Source organism: Acomys minous, assembly GCF_964271855.1.
Source record: "Acomys minous genome assembly, chromosome: 8".
NCBI lineage: Eukaryota > Metazoa > Chordata > Mammalia > Rodentia > Muridae > Acomys > Acomys minous.
The window spans coordinates 59,441,705-59,464,901 of record NC_140489.1 but is presented as its reverse complement, the minus strand read 5'-3'; the positions used below and the strand labels follow the sequence as shown (position 1 = coordinate 59,464,901).

Here is a 23,197-nt window from a genome sequence, read left to right as displayed (position 1 = left end):
CATTTTTCCTCCATTAGGTTGTGAATTTGTATGTATGTCTATTTACATGAGCGGCTTTTAATTTAACTCAATAAAAGATCTTTTAACATGAACAGGTTTCCGATTTAAAGCATTTCGCCTAGTAACAAGCTCTGCTTCAGTTAACCCTTTAAAAACAAACACATCTATCCATGTATTTATTGTTATTGCCTGGAAAAGTGGTCCTGCAAGTCGACCTGCCAGGGTCATGTTTTTTTTCCCCTGGAACTGCAGAAAAGCTTGTGATGACATCTTCAGTACAGACTCCGTGACTCTGAGCAACACAAGCAGCATCTGTTCCCTTAAAGGAAGAAGATCCATTAGTGATTCCTTCTTGCTTTGGGTTAGTGATTAATTTTCATATTAATTTGTTGTAAAATATCATTATCATTGGCATAACTCAAATACTCAATCTTCGAAAGACTACCAAAGTTTTAGAATTCTTTAAATATTAAAATTAAGAATTAAAGTTTGCCTCCACAAATGTAACAAATGTACAGCTTGCTTCTGGTGTGGGACCTCCAATAGCAGGAGGAGGGGCTGTCCCTGATGCTGTTGCCTTCCTTTGGATCTCTTTCCCCTAACTGGCCTGCCTCATCTTGCCTCAATAGAAGAAAATGCACCCAGCTCTACTTGGGAAAAAAAAAGAACTGAAGTTTGTAAGCTTTTATGAGTCATTTATAAAATCCTTTTAGGGCATAATACCTTCAGGTACAAATTGTTTTATGGGTTTAATAATGAACATTCAGGAAAAGAGAAAAGATAAAGGTGTTGCTTCCCTTCCTCTCAATCCCCTATTTGTTTCTTGAGACAAGATCTCATGAAGCCTAGGCTGGTTTCAACCTTCCTACGAGGCCAAGGATGACCTTGAATTCCTGATCCCAGATTCCATCTTATCTGGTGCTCCAATTACAGAAGCTTGCCACTATGTCCTTTCCATCCTTTTAGTTTCAGTGATTAAAATATTTATGTGTGTGTAGGCATGTGTATCTGTTTGAGTGTGTGTGTGTGTACTTGTACGAGTGTGTGTATCTGTGTATGTGTATATGTGAGTGTGTGTGCATCTGTGTGTGTATGCTTTATGTATGCAGGCACCTAAGCAAGTCAAAAGAATGCATCAGATCTCCTGGAGCTAGAGTTACCAGCAGTTGTGGGTTGTGCAATGTTGGTGCTGGGAATTGAACTCAGGTCCTCTGGAAAGGCATAAAGTGCTCTTAACTGCTGAGCCATCTCTCTAGCCCCATTTTTAAATCTTTTGTTCTATGAGTATATTAGAAACAGAACTAGTTCTAGAATTGACTTAACTTTTTCTCCTATATGCTTCCTACTAACAACATAAAACTACACGTGATGTTCTGGGAACAAATTTGCCAGCCTACCAATAAATTAGGCTAACAGCTAGGCTTAGTGGAATAAACGCAGTTGCAATACTTGGGTGACTGAGACAGAAAGGTGGTACATTAGGGACCAGCCTGGGATACATAGTAAGATCTTGTTTCCAAAAAAGAAAAAAAAACTGATGAGAGAATTTTAGTTGAGTATACAGGCAAGCTAGAGCCCAAGTCTCTATCAGAATCTCTTCTTTAGAGGCCATCCTGCAGTGCCTGTCTAGGCACAGCTTTAAGGATGGGCACTGAAAAAAATGTAGATGAGACAGCAATACGTCCCAGATCTAGATGCCATTTGAGAGGAGGAAGTGAGTACAGAATCAAACAGAAAATTATCACTCAGATTAAAAAAAAAAAATCTTGAGGGCTAGAGAAATGGTTAGGAGCACTTGCTGCTCTTCCAGAGGATCTAGGTTCAATTCCCAGCATCCATACGGCAGTTTAGAACTGTCTGTAACTTTCATTCCAGGGTATCTGACACTATCATACAGATAAATTGCAGGCAAAATATCAACGCACATAAAATAAAATAATCACTGTTTAAAAGCTCCTAAGGCTAGAGGTATAGCTCAACAGCAGAGCACTTGCCTATAGTGTGAGGCAATTCCCAGTACCATAAAAAGAAAGCTAAACTAGCAAAGAAAACAATCATTAAGAGAATAAAAATATTAAATGTCATATTTGTTACCTTGGGCTTTTAGCTTAGCTGTTTGAAACAAAAATCTAACTACATATGACACAGTTTATAAATAAACCTCATCTTATTTACAGCCTAACTTTCACCCTCTCATGTATTAGGTGAATTTTACATTTTGTAATACAAAAAGACTAACTTTAATTAATTTTTTTAATCTCATAAAGTTACTGTTAAGTTTGTGGGTAACTGCCTTAGGTACTATAATTTCAGCTTTAAAAGCACTTAAAAGAATTATGGGGCTGGAGAGATGACTTTGCAGTTGAGAGCACAGGCTGTTCTTCCAGAGGACTCAGATTCGATTCCTAGCACCCAGATGGCAGCTCACGTCTGCCTGTGGCCCCAGGCCAAGGAGATCCAGTATCTTCTTCTGGCCTCTGCCAGCACTAGGCATGCATGTGGTATACAGACATACATGCAGGCAAAATACCAATACATATAAAACTAAAATTAAAAAATTTTTAAATTAAAAATGCAAAATAAACTCTAAAATGGTGTTACATATAGCAAGCCTCCTGTCTCATCGTTGACTCAAAATGTAAAGTAAGAAAAAGAATACTTCAGTTTGGTGTGAGTTTTTGTTTTTGTTTTCTGAGAGAGTATAGCTGTATGCAGCCCAGGTGAGCCTCCTGTCTCTGCCTTCAGGTACTGGATTACTTTTTTGAAAGAAGAAAGACCGTAACTCAAACTCTGCTTATCATTCATCATGAGTTGTATAAATAAAGACCAGCCACTTAAACCCCCAGTGACTAACTCAAAAAGACACACATTCTATATGATTCTACATATACTTTTAGTAAAAAATGTTTTTAAAATAAAGCCAGAGTGCTGGGAGATGGTCCAGCAGTTAAGAGCACTGACTGCTTTTGCAAAGGAGCTGGGCTCAACTCCCAGCACCCATATGGCAGCTCACAACCCTGTATAACTCTTGACTCCAGGGGTTCTGGAGGGAGGCCCTCTTTTGGCCTCCACAGAAATTAGGCATGCACATAGTATAGTTACATGCATGTAGGCAAAACACTCAGGCACATGCACATCTTTAAAGCCATTTCCTCTGAAGTAGCAAAACATAAATTAAACACATCCTTTAACCAAGGGTTCCTGCTTTTGTTGTTATTTATTTTATTTATTTGAGACAGGGTTTCTCTGTGTAGGCCGGGCTGTCCTGGAACTCCCTCTGTAGATCAGGCTGGCCTCTAACTCATAACGATCTGCCTGCCGCTGCCTCCCTGAGTGCTGGGATTAAAGGTGTGTGCCACCACCACTGGGCTGTGATCCTGCTTTTTTTTAAACGACTCAAAAGAAAAAAAAAACGCATTCATATGAGTATATTCATTGTCCTCTACTCCCCTTACCCCAGGCCAAAAGTGCATGTCCACCTACTGATGTCGATTAGGTTAGTTACAGGCTTGTAGTCCCTGCTACTAAGGAGGCTGAGGCAGGAAAACTATAAATTTAAGGTTTGTCTGAGCTACAGAGCAAGAGCAAGGCTAGGATGGACTACTTAATGAGACCTTGTAATCCCAGCACTCAGAAGGCTAAGGTAGGAGAGGTCAGAGTTCTAGGCCAGCCTGGGCTACATAGGTACTAAGGCCATTTCTCAAAAAAACCAAAAACACAATCATCAAAGTGAATAATCACTAAAATAACCCAAGGACACAGCAATTTGTTAGTTGTGTGCTAGAAAACTTCTTGACCATGTACAAGGCATAATTAAATACCTAATACTGAAAAAATACTATAAAATTATGCCTTACATGCTATATTATTATGCAATTGCATGTGTGATTTAATGAGTCAAATGTTTACCAAAAAACCCAAATACCTCAAGAGAATGGGCTGTACTTATACCTTATACGTTTCTTTTTGTTTTTTAACTTGGTTATAGCCATGTATTATTCTAACATAAGCTATAGAACTGCTACTCTTCAAAGGTCTAGTTTCCCATTGAATTTACTAAGTATATAAAGAACTAAGAATACATAATTCATTACACTAAATAAGGTAAGCAATACAAAATTAGTACAATGTTTGTTACTCTTGAGTAAACAGACGTTAATACAAATAATTTAAGAATTATTAGGAATTAATTAGAATTAAAAGGAAGTATGGTGGGGGACGAAGTCCCCTTCTGTCACACACCTAGGGGAGGGGATTAGGGTGAAAGAGGGAGGGAGGGAGGAACGGGAGGATACATGTAAGGGGATAACAACTGAGATGCAATCTTAATAAATTAATAAAAAATAAATAAATTATAAAAACTAAAAGGAGTATGACATTGCTGTAACAAGTGTGTTATCTAGGGTAGGCTTTGAGGATTCAAAAGACTTGTACCATTTCCAGTGTGCTATCTGCTCTGTTTGTGGATTGAGATGTGAGCTCTCAATTGCTACTCTACCACCTGCCTGCCTGCTGCCTTGCTACTCTATCACCTGCCTGCCTGCTGCCTTGCTATTCTATCACCTGCCTGCCTGCTGCCTTGCTACTCTATCACCTGCCTGCCTGCTGCCTTGCTACTCTACCACCTGCCTGCCTGCTGCCTTGCTACTCTACCACCTGCCTGCCTGCTGCCTTGCTACTCTATCACCTGCCTGCCTACTGCCTTGCTATTCTACCACCTGCCTGCCTGCTGCCTTGCTACTCTACCACCTGCCTGCCTGCTGCCTTGCTACTCTATCACCTGCCTGCCTACTGCCTTGCTATTCTACCACCTGCCTGCCTGCTGCCTTGCTACTCTATCACCTGCCTGCCTACTGCCTTGCTATTCTACCACCTGCCTGCCTGCTGCCTTGCTACTCTACCACCTGCCTGCCTGCTGCCTTGCTACTCTATCACCTGCCTGCCTACTGCCTTGCTATTCTACCACCTGCCTGCCTGCTGCCTTGCTACTCTATCACCTGCCTGCCTACTGCCTTGCTATTCTACCACCTGCCTGCCTGCTGCCTTGCTACTCTATCACCTGCCTGCCTGCTGCCTTGCTACTCTATCACCTGCCTGCCTGCTGCCTTGCTACTCTATCACCTGCCTGCCTACTGCCTTGCTACTCTATCACCTGCCTGCCTGCTGCCTTGCTACTCTATCACCTGCCTGCCTGCTGCCTTGCTACTCTACCACCTGCCTGCCTGCTGCCTTGCTACTCTATCACCTGCCTGCCTGCTGCCTTGCTACTCTACCACCTGCCTGCCTGCTGCCTTGCTATTCTACCACCTGCCTGCCTGCTGCCTTGCTACTCTATCACCTGCCTGCCTGCTGCCTTGCTACTCTATCACCTGCCTGCCTGCTGCCTTGCTACTCTATCACCTGCCTGCCTGCTGCCTTGCTACTCTACCACCTGCCTGCCTGCTGCCTTGCTACTCTACCACCTGCCTGCCTGCTGCCTTGCTACTCTATCACCTGCCTGCCTGCTGCCTTGCTACTCTATCACCTGCCTGCCTGCTGCCTTGCTACTCTACCACCTGCCTGCCTGCTGCCTTGCTACTCTATTACCTGCCTGCCTGCTGCCTTGCTATTCTACCACCTGCCTGCCTGCTGCCTTGCTACTCTACCACCTGCCTGCCTACTGCCTTGCTATTCTATCACCTGCCTGCCTGCTGCCTTGCTACTCTATCACCTGCCTGCCTGCTGCCTTGCTACTCTACCACCTGCCTGCCTGCTGCCTTGCTACTCTATTACCTGCCTGCCTGCTGCCTTGCTACTCTATCACCTGCCTGCCTGCTGCCTTGCTACTCTACCACCTGCCTGCCTGCTGCCTTGCTATTCTATCACCTGCCTGCCTGCTGCCTTGCTACTCTATCACCTGCCTGCCTGCTGCCTTGCTACTCTATCACCTGCCTGCCTGCTGCCTTGCTACTCTACCACCTGCCTGCCTGCTGCCTTGCTACTCTACCACCTGCCTGCCTGCTGCCTTGCTACTCTATCACCTGCCTGCCTGCTGCCTTGCTATTCTACCACCTGCCTGCCTGCTGCCTTGCTACTCTACCACCTGCCTGCTGCCTTGCTACTCTACCACCTGCCTACTGCCTTGCTACTCTATCACCTGCCTGCCTACTGCCTTGCTACTCTATTACCTGCTTGCTGCTTTGTTACTCTATCACCTGCCTGCTGCCTTGCTCCCTGCCATGATGGTGATGAACTAGTCTCCCTCCAGAGCCATAAGCCCCAAATAAACCATTCCTTCTTTAAATAAAAAAATTAAAAAAGAATTGAGATTATTTTGAGAAGTATACAGAGGTACTCATCTAGTATAAAAGGAAATAAGGAAAAATACATACAGAAAAGAAATATAGAAAGAGTAAGATGCAATCCAAATAGCTTTGGTGACCACAGAAAAAGATAGCATATATTCTAAAGTTAAAGTCAGGATGTGCACAGGAAAAACAATTTGACAATCCTGGAAAGTATGCAAGATGTAGGTTAAATTTAAGAAGGCAAAAGTGGACAGGAAAAAGCACGAAGGGACCTGAAAGCAGGGACTTTGAAGGCCAAAGTAAAGAAATAGACTTTAAAAGCTCAATCATCTAAGGGCCGGGCGTGGTGGCACACACCTTTAATCCCAGCACTCAGGAGGCAGAGGCAGGCGGATCGCTGTGAGTTCGAGGCCAGCCTGGTCTACAAAGCAAGTCCAGGACAGCCAAGGCGACATAGAGAAACCCTGTCTCAAAAAACCAAAAAAAAAAAAAAAAAAAAAAAAAAGCTCAATCACCTAATAACATTTTCAACATTTACACAAGCAAAACTTAATTTCTCTGTATAAGCAGAAATGCATGCATTCATTGCTAGGAGAAAAAGGTGACAATTATGCATACTTTGGATAGTCTGGAGGTCTTTTGGAAGTTAATCAAGGATGTCACCATGATTACTGGGAGGGGAATAGGGTGAAAGCGGGAAGGAGGGAGGAATGAGAGGATACAAGTGATGGGATAACAATTGAGTTGTAATCTGAATAAATTAATAAAATTAAAATTAAAAAATATTTGTATTCATTCAATAACAGGAGCACTCTAACATTGCAATGCACCCTATTCATAGACACTATTCCTTGAAAAATTAACTATACGTACGCAGAGAATGTAAGTATAAAGATAAAGAATTATTACCAGGTCTTTTTGTCCATTGATACTTGCACAACCATGTATCGATAAATGTTAAGAATACGTTTACACATATCTGTGTGCTCATCCAAAAGATTTTTTATTTCATTTGCAGGTTCAAGAAGAAATATGTTTGATGAGTTTATAATAAACACCTGTAATAGGAGAAATCATTAATTATTCATAATGAAATGTCAATGGTAGATTCCCTTTCCTTGTTTTTTCTTTGAGACAGGATCTCACTCTGTAGCCCTGGATGGCCCAAAATTAATTATGTAGGATATCCACATAATTATTATGTGGAATCTGCTGCAGTCCTGTTGCTGTTGCCTCTCAAGTGCTAGGACTATAGGCATGAGCCACCACATCAGGCTCAATGGTAAATTTCTTATTTAGTGAATAAAAAATGAGTCTGGCATGCTGGTTCATACCTGTAATCCCTGACCTCAGAAGGCTGACAAGGAGTGGGGCTGAAAGTATGAGGCCAACCTGAGATAAAGAGTGGGACTCTATGTATATGTATCACTCTCTTTCTGTCTCTCTGTCTCTCTGACATATATACACATACAGAGAGAGAGACAGAAATGGGGGGGGGGGGAGAAGGGGAGGGAAGGAGAGGGGGAGGGAGAGGGAAAGGAAGAGAGAGAGAGAGAGAGAGAGAGAGAGAGAGAGAGAGAGAGAGAGAGAGAGATACTGATCCCTGGGTAATCTAGGATAAAATTTAAATCACCATGATTTAGTTAAAACTCCCAAAGTAATGGATCCACATATAAAACAGTATTTCTAAAGTGAGAACTTTATCAGCATAACCACGGACAACAGTTAAGTACAAAAAGCTTACTGTAAAAGATAACAACTAAGCCAGAAAATTTTTTCTTTAAGTTGTATTAACATAACCATTTCCTTACTTATTTTTATCTGTGTAATCTGTTCTTGTAATAACAGCCTACATAAAAGGTTACATATTATAATTTATGAGAATCCATTAATATCATTAGTTAAACTTACTGTCACTCATTCATTGTAAGCTGTGATTTCCTTCTGAACACCGATATAAAGACAAACATAATGCAACAGCTGGGTGCAGAGGATCTCAAGAACTTCATTTTGCTTTATTTTTGTTGTACCTAAGGCTAGTCTCAGACACACGGGAAGAGCTCACTATTGCATCTACAAACTCGGACCATTTATCTTTTCTATTCACATCTCCTCTCTCCTAGAAGCACTATGGTGTCATATGCAGCTGTATGATCATTTGGAAAAAAGTATTAAGCACACTTTTAAGAATGAAAAAAGCAGATTGTATATTTGTAGCAGACATGAACCAACAAAAGAAAGAAATAGCTTAGCTTTAGGAATAAAATGAAAATGAAATGAAGTTCAGCAGAGGATTTAAAAAGGCAATTCAGTGATTAATTGCATGACAATAAAATTCAAATAAAATGGACTGTGGTGGTTTGAACAAAAATGGCCCCCAGAGGTCCACAGGGAGTGGCACTATTAGTAGGTGTGGCCTTGCTGTGGCACTGTTGGAAGAAGTGTGTCACTTTCTTTTCCTGCTGACTGTGGATCAAGATATAAAACAATCAGCTCCTGCAACACCATGCCTGGCTGCATGCCGCCTGCTTCCCACAGGGTCTAAACCTCTGCACTGCAAGCCAGCCCCAGTTAAATGTGTTCTTTACAAAGCTGCCCTGGTCGTGGTATCTTTGAAGGGCCAGAAAGACCCCCATTCTCAGATATGTAACCCATTTTGCAGAACGCCCTTCGCCCTAGGTTCACCTTAGTCACAGGAAGTGTTAACTAACCCTGAGCTTAAACAGACATGCTGCAACTGCAACATCCAGGGCTAAGTTCCTTCTTAATCATCCCCTGGACTTCTGGCTGTGGTGCTGTACAAGGAGCCTGCTCCCTCCCCCCAGGCCAGCAGTTTCAGCTCCACAGCCTGAGCTGCATGCAACTCTAGCTGAATAAAGAGGCACTCCCAGGTGAATAGAGTTGCTTCTGGTGTAGCATACTGACCCCAGTCTACCTAGAAACCTATGACATCATTACCTGCCTGCCACTAGGTGTGCCCTTGCCCAGGATATAAAAAGAGAAAACTCACCTTGTCTGTCTCTGTCTCTGTCTCTCTCTCTTCTCTCTCTGTCTCTCTGTCTCTCTCCTCCCTCTCTCTCTCTCTCCCCCTCCCCCTCCTGTACCCCCCTCCACCCTTGGATGCTCCTCCCACATTCATTTAATAAACTTATCCATATCATATCTGTTGCCTGGCATCTTATTTTTTCACCACTAGACCTGGCTTGCTTTTGATTCCGGTGGTCCTATTCTCATTGTTTGTGGGACCCCTGACACCAACATTTCTTCACAGTAATAGGAACCCAAACTAAGACAAAAGTTGGTACCAGGGGCTGGGGCATTGCTGTGATAGGCCTGACCATGATTTTGTTCACATGGTATGGACTTTGAGCCTTTGGGTGAGAAAAGCAGCTGAATGCTAAGCACAGCTTAACGGGTCACAGTAGTAGGAGCATGGAAGACAGTGAAGCTGAGGGTGATTTGGACTGTGTGTGGGGTAAGGGGCAGCCCAAGAGGTTTCAGAGAACAATGTTAGTATGTGGCCTAGAGATGTTTTTTTGTGATATTTTGGTAAAGAATGCAGCTGCTTTCTGCCCTGGTGCAGAAAATCTGCCTGGTCCTAAGTCGAAGAGTTTTGGATTAGTTGTGTTGGCAGAGAAACTTCCAAAACAGCCTAGTATTGATCCTGATGGGTGGTTATTAGTGTTTATTCTTATGAAGATCTATAATGTAAAGGAGCAAGCTAAACAAGGAAAATACAAAATGTACATTTCAAAAAGAAAAGGGACACCAGAAAGTGGAATGGAGCTAAATCCTGTGTTTAAGGAGATACATAGAATAAAGAAAGGCTTGCTGTTAAATGGAAGAAAGGGAGCAGTGACCTCAGCCAAAGATCCTATCCAGCTAAACTTCCAACTTGTGAAAGGAATTTTTTACAAAGGCTTAGAGCCAGGTGTGGTGATGCGTGCCTTTAATTCCAGCACTCGGGAGGCAGATCTCTAGGCCAGCCTGGCCTGCAGAGTTCCAGGACAACCAAGCTTAGGCAGTGAAGGAAACCTGATGGGCTGTCATGTGAAGCTCTCTTGACAGCAATGGAGCCAAGCTGACAAGAACCAAGACCTAATTTGCTGTTTAGTGATAAAGAAAAGCCACAGAAAGTATTGAACAGAGAAACATATGCCCTGACTTAGGCTTATAGAATCCGTCTGCCTAGCACTGAGAACAGATTTGGGGGTGGGAGTTTGCTGTAATGCATGTGAGTGTGAAGGTTTAGTAAGGGCTTTGAGCGCTAAGCAGCAGGAGAGTCTATATACACTCTGAAGATAGAGCCGAGGAATGCAATATGTACATACAAGAAAGACAAGAAACAAGATGCCCTTGGAAATTAGGGAACAGAGAAGCCATTAAATGACACAAAGAACCTTGGTCTATATACTGAGGCTGCCTCAAAAACAACAACAACAACAAAATCTGATTTTTGATTTAACACGATAGAGGTTAAAAGTAAAAAAATAAAAAAGAATCGGTCAGAGCATAGCTAGATGGTAGGATGCTTGTCAAGGGCTTTAGGTTCTATCATAGCAGAAAAAGGAAAGAGAAGGAAAAGGAGAAAAGAAACACAGAAAACTCCTGCAAATCCTTTCAAAGAAAAAACACTAATATGGTATAGAAAGGCATAATGCAGCCAAAAAGCAATTTAGATGAGATGTGAAGACGGAGACTTGGGAAGTGTCAGGGTCTGAATGTGAGCATCTTATCTCATCTATGAACTGACTGCAATGTATTTTATAAAAAACAAATATGCTATAATAACAATGCAAAATGTGAATATATATGAATTTATTATATATGAAAACCTAAACTACGGGCATTTGAAATATTTGATAACTGTTTTGTGGTTTTTTTATTTTTGTTTTGGTAAGCTAGATGTGCAGCACATTAGTAAAGAACCCATCTAGCATGCCACAAAACCCTGGGTTCAATCCCAGGAACTATAAACACACATACAAACAAGTAAGTAAGTACAAGCTACTCACCTGCAAAACTGCCTGAGTACCAGCTTGAATATTTTGTTCTATGGCTTCTTCAGCGACATGAAAAGCATCTTGGTAGGAACCATTTTTTATCCAACTAGAATTCCGAACATGCTCAGAAATATTGGTCCCATTTTCCTGAAGCAAAATAGTTTATTTTTAATATTTCATAAATAATAATGCTGCAATGAGTCAGTAAACATAAAAACTCTTATGAAATTATTAATCTCACTACTAAACTGTTTCTTTCCCTCAAATTAGACTATGTTAGGGGCCTAGAGAGATGACTTCAATTTTTTTTCTTTTTCTTTCTTTCTTTCTCTCTCTTTTTTTTTTTTTTTTTTTTTGACTTCAGTGTTTAAGAGCACTTGCTACTCTTCCAGAGGACCTGAGCTCAGTTCCCAGTACCCACATCAGGCAGCTCACAACTGTCTGAAACTCCAGCTGCACAGGAGTTTGATGCCTCCAAAGCTGCCTGCACTCGTGTGTACATGCCCACTTGCAGAAACACAGACCTACACATAACTAAAAATAAAAATCTTTTAAAAATCAATCAAGAGATAAAGATATTTTAACTGATTACACAAGTAATATTATCTGCTGTAAAAAATATTAACAATAACAAAGTAAAAAATATGGATAACGACTAGACAGAGTTAAAAATCAATTCATTATGGAGTCATTTTTCTGTGTATATTCTCACATATACAACAATCACATTACACTATTCACAGCTTTTTAAAGATGAATTCTGTTCTATATTAAATGTCAGAATCTATATAACTTTAAAGCAGATTAAGAACAGTAAAATTCTTATAACTATAATTTAAAAAACAAAAAACCAAAGAAACCACTGCTCAATTACTACTGAAGCTTTCTGCCTGAGTTTTAGTGCTATTAGGTATTAGACTATAAGCTCCTTCATGTAAAAGCCTGTTTCGTTCGTTGTGTTGTAGGGTGTGTGTGCAGTGCTGTATGCATGTGTGTGCACAGTGTGTACAGGTACTTGTACCCATATGTGCCTGTGTGGATACTTGGCCCCCTCAACCAGTGCGGCTTTTCAACACTCACTAATAATACAATACCCTCCTTTTCTCCTCCATCATGCCAGCTCCTACCCCTCTGTGGTGCTAGGGATCCAACTCACGGCCTTCCACATGCTATGCAAGCACTCAAACACAGTGACATTCCCAGCCCTTTGTCACCAATATTTTCTACAAACTGCATTCTTACAGCTTGCATAGCTGTACCTACAACATACAGGTAGTTTCATCCAATACTCTGTCATAATTAGCAACTGGACCAGGAACTCAGCTCTGTGAGGAGCCAATAATACAACACTCCCAGCCTTTCTCTTGGGCTCTACATTTCTATGACACTATGTCTTCTAAAGTTGTCCTAAGTGACCTGCAAGTATAAAGATTGTTACCCACAAACCCCTCATTTCTACCTACTCCAGCCATGGTAGTCATCAACAACAACTTTGCACTTTTCAGTTTCCATCCTTCTATGAGTGCCAATTACGCTTGTAAAAGAACACAACGTAGGACATCTCCCTATCCCTCATCTCTCTCAGCCAATTAATCATCAAGGCACATAGACTTTTATGAACAAAGAAACTAGCATATATGTGCTCTCCTGAGCCATCTGCAATCCCACAGTCCTACTCCAGGTACTCCCTACCTCACTCTGGCCTCTGACAATACTTCCTAACTTGTCTGCTTAACCCAGACTGGCTTCTAGTCTACTCTACTTGGTTTGGCACATTCCTGCTAAAATATTTAACTACTCATGCTCCTTTCAAAGGTTTTCTAAAGTCTGGAAAGTAATCAGCGTGCACTGAACATGTGACAAGTTACTGACCAGCACCTAACCCTTGCCTACCTCATACATCCTCTCGCTCTCTAACTACTCTAACCTAAAGGCAGAAAAGTCCCAGACAGCTTTGTGGGTGCTATTTATACTCTATAGCTCCTGTCCTACTAATCTATCTGCTTTTCACACAGTCTTACTACCTCCAGGCAGAGTATGAAGTATTCTCTTCCATGCTCTAGGATCACAGCACTGACAGTTTTATAATTCATACTTTGCCTTAGAGGACATCCTCAACATTTGGGAGGTCTTTATTGGAAAATGCGAGTGGGATTTAATGAGATGAACTAAGAAATGCCTAATGTATTACAAGGTGCATGATGGTACTGAACACTCACAGAAAAACAGCCTACTGTCTTCCAAACATGTTAAATGCTATATGAAATCAAAACCCACTCATAATTATGTAAATCTGTAATTTCATTTTTAATTATAACACCAACATTTTAAAGAACTACAATATATACTGAACTTATCGGATGTCAATCAATGAGTGATTATATCACTTAGGTTAATAACCTTACAAGAGTTGCTGGCATTTTGAAAATTAACACTGCTAATGGAAATATTGCTGTGAGTAACCAACATATGATGAAACCATCTATATCGTCAATCACCTTTCCCCACTCTATTCATTGCCTTTTCTATTTGTTTGTGGTTTTGTTTGCTTGTTTGTTTTTGCTGTTGCTCAGACTGGTCTCATTATGTAGCTCTTGACTACATAGACCACACTGGTCTGAAACTTACAGAGATATCTATCTCGTGAGTTCTGGAATTAAAGGTATACACCACAATGTCTGGCCCTGTTCTTAATTCTGTATATAGTTTATTCTGTTCCTATATAAATGATTCAGGGTAGGGTCAGTGTACATAGGCACAGTATAACTAAAAAGGGTTTGGAAAATACATCCTTTAGACTGATAGATGTATATATTTGAAATATTTGACATTTCTTACAATACCTAGGAGTACTATGAATTCTCTTTCACAAGTTACATAATTCATTGCTGGGCATAGCGGTGTATATTTATTTTTGTTTGTCTTAAAGACTTATTTACTTATGTATGTACATAGTGTTTTCCTTGCATGTATGCCTGCATGAGGGCACCAGATCTCATTATAAATGGTTGTGAGCCACCATGTGGTTGCTGGGAATTGAACTCAGGACCTTTGGAGCCTCTGAGCCATCTCTCCAGTCCCAGTGGTGTATATTTGTAATCCCAGTACTTGGAAGTGAAAACAGGATGATCAAAAATCTAAGATGAGTGAGACTGATGCCAGTCTAGAATACATGAGAACCTATCTCAAAACAAAACAAAACAAAAATAATTTATATAATACAGCGACATTTGTCTTTTTTTTTTCTTTTATTTACTTGTTTTGTGGCAGTTGGTGACTGAACCCAAGGCCTCAGGATGTGAGTCCTGCTTCTACCATTCTCGTAACACTACTTCAGCATTTGCTCTTCTCATACAGACGATCATGCAAAACACTAAGGCCAGACTGACAGTTTGAGGCCAGCCTAGATTCTCTAGGCTGACCCTGCAGTTATTCCCCACCCACAAACCCTTCCTCAATTAATCCATGTAGAATCACCCTAGTTGTTCATGTGTCTTTTTCCTGATCAGTGAGGTAAAATTAACTGCTAAAGTAAGCAAATACTATCCAAAAGTTCCTCTCCTGATTCAAAGAACATTGTACTGTAGAAAAGCAAATCTAATTTAAAAAAAAAAAAGTCTTTCATGTTCTTTCCTGATTCAAAAAACATTGTACTATATTTTTCAGACCATAAGATGCACCCCCCCCAAAAAAAAAGTAGGAGGGGGGAAATTAAGGTGTGCCTTATGGTCTGACTGCTGTTTTTCTTGTTTTACTGCTCTAAAAACTGGGTGCATCTTATAGTCTGAAAAATATGGTACTATAGAAAAGCAAATCTGATTTTAAAAAAATAGTCTTTTATATTCCTAACATCTCAGTTACTAGTTCCTACAGAGCCTGACATATGACAAGGGTTGAACAATCAAAAGATAAATTTTGCTTAGGTCTAAGAATAAATAGAACTGGTGGCCCAGTGCTACCTCTATACCCTTTTCTTTCTGCTCTGTGAATAAAGTTCCGGCTTTCTTATCACCAGCAATACACACTATCACGTCAGCAAGTTTTGAGTTCTGCACTGAGCTCTAATCCAAAAGTATCTAGGGAAGAGTTCAAAACATTCTGGTTTGTGTTGGGTAGCCACTCATAGCAGAGGCAGTATTTTGAAAAAAGAAGAGCAATAATTCCTCTTTTTTTTTCTTTGAGAGAGAGAGGGAGGGGGAGAGAGAGGGGAGAGGGAGGAGGAGGAGGAGGAGGAGGAGAGAGAGAGAGAGAGAGAGAGAGAGAGAGAGAGAGAGAGAGAGAGAGAGAGAGAGATGAGAGATTTTGAGATTCTCCACGTAGCCCTGGCTGTCCTGGACTCGCTTTGTAGACCAGGCTGGCCTTGAACTCACAGAGATCTGCCTGCTTTTGACACCCCCAGTGCTGGGATTAAAGGCGTGCGCCACTGTTCCCAGCTAGGAACAATAATTTGACAATCATCACACACAAAGTTTATCTTCTAACATCAATTTTGATTTCATACCCTTGGGGTTTTTGGTTGTTTTCTGTTTTGTTTTTGTCTTTTTTTGAGACAGGGTTTCCCTGTGTGGTCCTGGCTGTCCTGGAACTCAGAAATCCACATGCCTCTGCCTGGGACTAAAGGCATGTGCCACCACCACCCATCGCACACTCTACCTTCTCAACCATGAGTTGCACAAATGAATGTGGAATAAGTAAACAATTTAGCAACAGTGAAAAGTTCCTGAATGTACAACAGAAAATTACAATCAAAGGCATCTGAGCTGTTTCTGGCACCTAGCCTATGATGCATTTCACGGATGGACTGCAGACCTGGCTCTGAATCTGTAATATACACAATCTGTACTGAGCATGTCTTCATACCACAAAGCATCAACAAATGCTGATCAGACACAGAACCATAATATGTATGAATTGCAGCAGTTTTTTTCTATTCAGGCAAAGTTTTCTGTTCTTAGAAAATATAATGGCAGGCCTGAGAAATGGCTCAGAGGTTAAGAGCACTCACTGCTCTTCCAAAGGTCCTGAGTCCAATTTTAAGCAACCAGGTGGTAGCTCACAACCATCTGTAATGAAATCTGGTGCTGTCTTCTGGTGTGCAGGCGTACACACAGGCAAAACACTGGATACATAATACATTTTTTTTTTGTAGCTCCTTCCCTAGTCACCTCCAGGTCTCATCCTCCCTCCTTTACACCCTCTCCCTCCCTCCCCTAGTCCTCAGAAGGGGAGCCCTCATCCCCCCTAACATCTGACCTCACCCTATCAAGTGTCATCTGGACTGCTTGTATCTTTTCCTCTGTGACCTGGCAGGGCTACCCTGCCAGGGAGAGGTAACCAACGTGTGGGGGTCAGAGTCCATGTGAGAAGTAGTCCCTACTCCCCATATTATGGAACCCACAAAGAGACTGTGCTGCCTATCTACTACTTCTGAGCAGAAGGTCTAGGTCCACAGCACACATGGACCTTGGTTGGTGCATCACTCTCTGCAGTACCCTCCTCCTCCACCCAAATTGCTGGCTTCATTGGTCTCCTTGTGGAGCTCCTGACCCCTCCAGGCCCCTCTAGTCCCCAACTCTCCATAAGACTCCCTGTGCTCCACCACAGAGTGTTGCTGTGTCTCAGCATCTGGTTGGATCTCCTCATGGGTCTGGAAACAACATAGATGTCCCTCAACTGACGAATGGATAAAGAAACTGTGGTACATTTACACAATGGAATGCTACTTGGCTATTAAAAACAAGGAAATCCTTTTTCTTCTCTATTTCCTCTTTCTTCCCTCTCTTCCTGCCTCTGTCTCTGTCTCTCTCTGGGGTAGCCCTTCCTCCTTTCCTTCTCCCTCCATACTCAATAAACTCCATATACATTAGAAAAAAACCAAGGAAATATTGAAATTTGCAGACAAGTGGATGGAACTAGAAACGATCATCCTGAGTGAGGTAACCCAGACCCAGAAAGACACGCGCGGTATATACTCACTCATAAGCGGATATTAGCCAAATAAAACAGAATAACCACACTATTATAAACAGACGTAAAGAAACAAAATAACAAGAAGGACCCTAGGAAGAATAAACACCAGAAGCAGTTGAAAAGAAGGAACAGGAAGGGAGCCTACCATAGAGGTCCTCTGAAATAAATAAATCTTTTTAAAAATGGAAAAAGTATAATGGCTTAATTATGGAAAAATGATATTTTCATATTATTATTCTCTAGCATGGAAGTATCTAATTAGTATTTTTTTGGATTGGAGTGTGTCAGAATGCTTGATTTTTTAAAATTATTGTTAAGCTGCTGATTTGAGTAGCATTTTTTAAAATTTTTAAAAATTTTAAAAAATGAAATTTAGTTTGACATTAAGACAGAATTTCTAACAGTTTTCTAAACTGGTCTTAAAAGATACTTCCAACATTTTGCACTACATATTTATACAAACTGGCACAATTAGCAATGATGATTATAAATAAAAATATCAACAATTAAAAATGTAATAATATAAATGCATATGTAAAAAAGAAATATAATAAAAAGTGCTAAAAGAAAAAAGTATGCTGAACATGCTCAAATCCTGCAGGATCAAATACTCATCCAAGTCTTTTTGTTTTTAGTGTAAAAATCAGTTTTCATATCTATTAGGTTAGCATGTAAATTTGCTTTTGTATCAAAAATTGTTTGAAAATAAACTTATGATTTATTATTAATGAATGATTCAGTTTTTGTTTTTGTTTTTGAGCTTACGTAGCACTGGCTGGCATGGAACTTCCTATATAGACAAGAGTGGCTCAAATTCACAGAGATTTGCCTTGTAAGTGATGGAATTAAAAGTGTGAGCCATCTTACTTATCCCAGATACCTTTTTATGCACTGATATATACAGGGTTGTAGAAAAATTTTATTGGTAAAATAGTTATAAGTGGAAAAAGCTTATAAATCTCCAATCTGCACAAAGCAAGCTCAATGTGGCTGTTAATATTTGCTTTTAAACTGTGACAGGAAAATAAAATAAAATCGTAGCTTTGCAAGAGTGCTGACTCTTTAATGGTGATAGAAAACGCAAAATATACTGAAAGATCTTTATCTTTTTAAACATATTCATATAAAGACATTATTATACTTTTGAAAAATTACTGAACTCGCATTACAACATATATTCTATGTGTCCACTCTCTGCCTTGCACACATATACTCACTCTCTTGCACACATGCACACTCTTCTCTCTCTCTCTCTCTCTCTCTCTCTCTCTCTCTCTCTCTCTCTCACACACACACACACACACACACACACACAAAATCTTTTAAAAAACAGGAAACGATCATATATATCTACGTCTTATAACCTTACCTCTTCTCTTTTTTCTCCATCTTCTACTGAAATATCATGGCCTGTGACACTTTCCCCACAGGGTATATCTGAAGAAGGGACCACACCTTCTTCAGGCTCTTGCATAAACAGAGGTTTTTCCTCTTGCTGAATCCATTCTTGATACACTTTTACCACTTTTCTCATAGCTGCTGCTTCACAAATTGGTAATAAAAATGCCTAGTAAATAAAAAATAATACTTTTTGCCATAAATATATTAATATATTTCTCATCTCACATAATATGGGATTAAAAACAATTTCACAAACTTCATGATCTCATTAACTATTAGTCAGCTCACAGAAAGCCTTATATCCCCAAAATAGTTTGTAAATATCTTGAAATAGAAATACAGTAGATAGTCATTCAAGCAGAAGGAACAAAGATTTGTTTTAATTATATTTCTTCTGAATGGTAATATTCTTTGTTCGATGAAACTTTACTCTTACAAAGTTCAATACAAATATAATAGGCCACATCTATTCCTGTTTCAAGAATTATTACTATTAAAATGCTTCCATAAAAAATTTACTACAGATGAAGAATATAGACAGCAACAGTAATGTGAGGTATCAAAGAATAATTCAACAAAATAATACTGAAATAATCAATATGATTGGAAATGAAAATAGTAAGTTACATTAAAAGTTCTGTGCAAAGTCTCACCAGTACAATGGATGAAGGAGACTTAAAAAAAAAAATCTGAGCCGGGCTTGGTGGCTCACGCCTGTAATTCCAGCACTCAGGAGGCAGAGGCAAGTGGATCGCTGTGAGTTCAAGGCCATCTGGTCTACAAAGTGACTCCAGGACAGCCAAGGCTAACACAGCGAGACTCTCTGGAAAAACCAAAAGAATAAAATAAAAATTAAACTTAAAATTTAAAAAAAAAAAATGTGAGCTTGAAGACAAGATGGAAGGGCTGAAACAACCCAGCAATGGCAAAATTAAGGTAATAAAAATGTATGAGTGAGACTTCCAAGATATATGTGATATTATGAAAAGACCAAGACTAAAGGCCATGTGCCTAGAAGAACAAAGTTTTCATTTCAAAGACACAGAAAATATTTCAAAAGAATCAAGAGAGAAAATTTCCTAGAGCTAGGAAAGAGATACCCATCCATACAAAGGAAGCATGTTTAGTTCAGGACAGCAAACAATAAGGCCAAAAAGAACTTCCCCTTGAACTCTAATTAAAACACTTAACACAGAGAACAAAGAAAGCTTACTGATAAGGGCAAAAAGGCATCAAGCTACACATAAAGGCAGATTTGTCATAATAAAAGCAGATTTGTCAAGTGAAACTTTAAAAAGCAGAAGGTCCTAGAAAGACACACTTCAAGTTCTGAAAGCCAAACTAACCACAAGCAGCAGCCACACCCAGCTATCCTGTCACAGTAGTAGGAAAAGTGAAAAACTTTCCAAGTAAAAACAGGCTAACAGAACTTATAACCATTAAGCCATCTCTCTATAAAAGATACTTTAAAGGAATGTTCCAGACTAAAAAGATCAACAAGAAAAATGAAAAAAAAAGCAACCAATCCACAGGCCACAGGAAACAATAAATTACACCAGAACAATAGTTAATCAGGAAAGGGAAAAAAAGCAGCACAAAAGTCAACCAAATGACAGGAATCAGTAGACAGCATTCAACAGAGCTTGGGATAATAATGGTCTCAATTTCTCAGGCAAGATACAGATGAGTAGCCTGGATCAAAACGCAGGCGCCATCCCTTCTCTCTGAGAAACATACTTCACCACAACAAAACAGACACTACCTCAGGATGGAAGGATAGTAACGGGCCTTCCAAGCAAATGGAGTTAGGATGGATGTCACTGCTGACAAAACAGGCTTCACCACAAAACCAATGAGAAAGATAGAGAGTCAGAAAACCATCAGAATTAGTTTAATCTGCATTAAATGATATTATGTATCAAATGAACTTAACAGACATCTACAGACTTGCATGCAAACACTGTAAAGTATTAATGTTTCTCAGAAGCCATTGGAATGTTTTCCAAAAGAGATCGTATGTTAGCACAAAATAAAGCCTCAACAAACACAGGAAAATCTAATTATTTTCTTGTATCCTATCTGATCACAATGGAGTAAGAACAAGCCTAGCATATAAACTCATGGAGATTAAACAACACTATTAAATGATGAATGAGGCCTTAAAGAAATTAAGAAATTTCCATAGCTGAATGAAAACAAAGCTACAAAGACATACTGAGACACAAGAAAAGCAGTCCTAAAGCAAAGTTTAGAGCTCTAACTTCCTACATTAAAAAATCCAAGAGACCTCAAGTAAATGACTTAGAGAACTTGGTAAGGAACAGGCCAAATCCCAAGGTACCAGAGGAAAGATATCACTAGCACCACAGCAGAAATTAATGCAATAAAAGCAGTAACAATGAAACAAGGAGCGGTTTCTCTGAAAAGATAGAATTACCATGCCTTTAGCCCCAAAGTAAAAGAAAAAAGACCCAAATTAATAAAATTAGAGATGAAAAGGGAGCCACAACAACAGATAGAACTAAGATTTTAAAAATTATTAGGTTTTTACCTTACAAACATATTCTAAAGTTGGAAAGGTTAAAAGAAGTAGATGAATTTCTAAATGCTTATAATCTACCAAAGTAAAACCAAGGTGTGACAATTTAAACATATCTATAAAAGATTAAAACTAGAAAGACACAGAAAAGTAAAATTACAGACCAATCTCCCTAATAAATATATATATATGCAGAAATTCTCAAGAAAATACTTAAAAACACATCAGAAAGATCAATAACTATGATCAAGTAGGCTTTATTCTTAGATATGCAATATACCTAACTCAATAAATGCTATAAATTTCACAAATGGACTCAAAGGTGAAAATCACATGATCATCTTCATAGATATATTTCTGACAAAATTCAATATTCATTCACGATATAAGTGCAGAAAAAAACTAGGAATGGAAAGAACATACCTCAATATAATAAAGGCTATTTATGACAAACCTGTAGTCAACAAAATGCTAAATGGTAGAAAACTAAGAAATATTCTCACCAAGACAAATAATAATGTTTGCTGCTCTTTCCATTCCTACTCAGTATAATGTTTGAAAATTAGAGTAGTAAGACAAGGAAATAACAGGGATACAAATACAAAAAGATGAAGTCAATGTAACTTTATTTGCATTTGACATGATTCTATATGTAACAGCGTCCCAGACTTTAGGAGACTCTGAGACCTTAGCACAACTGACTCCTTGATAGAAATACCACCATTCAAGCCATAAAACGCAGCATAGTACCACCTGCCAAAATGAAAACAAAAGCCTAAACTATAAAGAAAAAAATAAACCAACCAAAAACTGGGCTAAGGAATTAGCCTGGGAGTTGTAAAAAGCCTAAAAGAAATACAAATGGCCAATAAATACTTTTAATGGTGCTCAATATCCTTGGCTACCAAAGAAGCACGAATTAAACCTACTGTGAGATTGTATCTCACTGCAGTTAGAAAGGCTATCATTGAGAAAACATATGAGTTGCTAGAGAAATGGCTCAGCAGTTAAGAGCACTCGCTACTGCAGAGGACTTGGGCTCAACTTCCAGCACTCAGATGATGGCTCACAACCACCCACAACTCCAGTCCCAGGGGATCTGTCATCCTTTTCCGACCTCCTCAGGCACTAGGCATGCATATAGTACACAGACATGCATGCAAACAAAACACTCGTACACATAAAAGTTTTTTAAAAAGAAAGAAAAGATCAAACAAAAACAGCAATGCTGGTAAGGATGTGTAGGAAAAGGAAAGCCTCATTCACTGTTGGTGGGAGTGTAAAACAGGTCCAGTTACTATGGATATCAGTGAAGTTTCTCAAAATGACACAGCTATATCACTTCCTAGGCATTTACCCAAAGAAGTCTATATATACCAGGGAGATAACTACATATCCATGTTCATGACTGCTCTACTCACAGAAGCAAGGAAATGAAATCAGCTTAGATGCCCATCAGCTAAAGAAAGGATAATACAAATGTGGCACACACACAACGGATTTTATTTGGCCACAACGAAAAATGAAAATTTGAAATTTGTAAAATAAAAATATATTAAGTAGAGTAACTTAGGCTAAGACAAAAACTACATGTTTTCTCTCATATACAGTCCTGGCTTGTATTTTCATATGTGGCCACTTATGTAGATGTGTGTAGATCCTAAGAAAATAGAACGGAGACCACGAAATGAATAATAGAATTTTAAAGGGGGCAGACTGAGGTACAGAACGCTTGTGATATTGAAGTGAAAGGAAAAATACTGAGCTGGGTAGGGAGATGGGGGAGAGAAGGAGGTGTATACAAAGAATGTATAGGAAAATCTGATACTTGGTAAGCTAATTAAAAGCCAACCAGGGATAATAGTGGGAACCTGTCTCAAAAACCTAAAAGGAAAAAGTAAAAACAAAAAGAAAAATCAACAAGACATGTAAGATAAACTCACTAATACAATAGTGGAAAGTCTATTATGGGTAAATGTAAATGTTTTTATTTCCTC

The 23,197-nt window shown here is 39.5% G+C and overlaps 1 protein-coding gene across 6 annotated transcripts in view; it reads right to left on the bottom strand.

Annotated features, from left to right (window-relative positions):
• The window catches only part of RALGAPA1 (Ral GTPase activating protein catalytic subunit alpha 1), a 210,289-nt gene that overhangs the window by 136,571 nt on the left and 50,521 nt on the right, over positions 1-23,197 (bottom strand). For all 6 annotated transcript variants that reach the window (XR_014780905.1, XM_084791681.1, XM_084791684.1 and 3 more), the window contains exons 11-14: positions 18,630-18,827; positions 11,303-11,437; positions 7,197-7,345; positions 190-319 (exon numbers count right to left, since the gene is read on the bottom strand). Coding sequence is in view for 5 of the 6 variants with exons in the window: in XM_084791681.1 (XP_084647807.1) it covers positions 190-319; positions 7,197-7,345; positions 11,303-11,437; positions 18,630-18,827 (612 nt within the window). In the remaining variant the exon portion in view is untranslated. The remainder of the gene's footprint in view (positions 1-189; positions 320-7,196; positions 7,346-11,302; positions 11,438-18,629; positions 18,828-23,197) is intronic.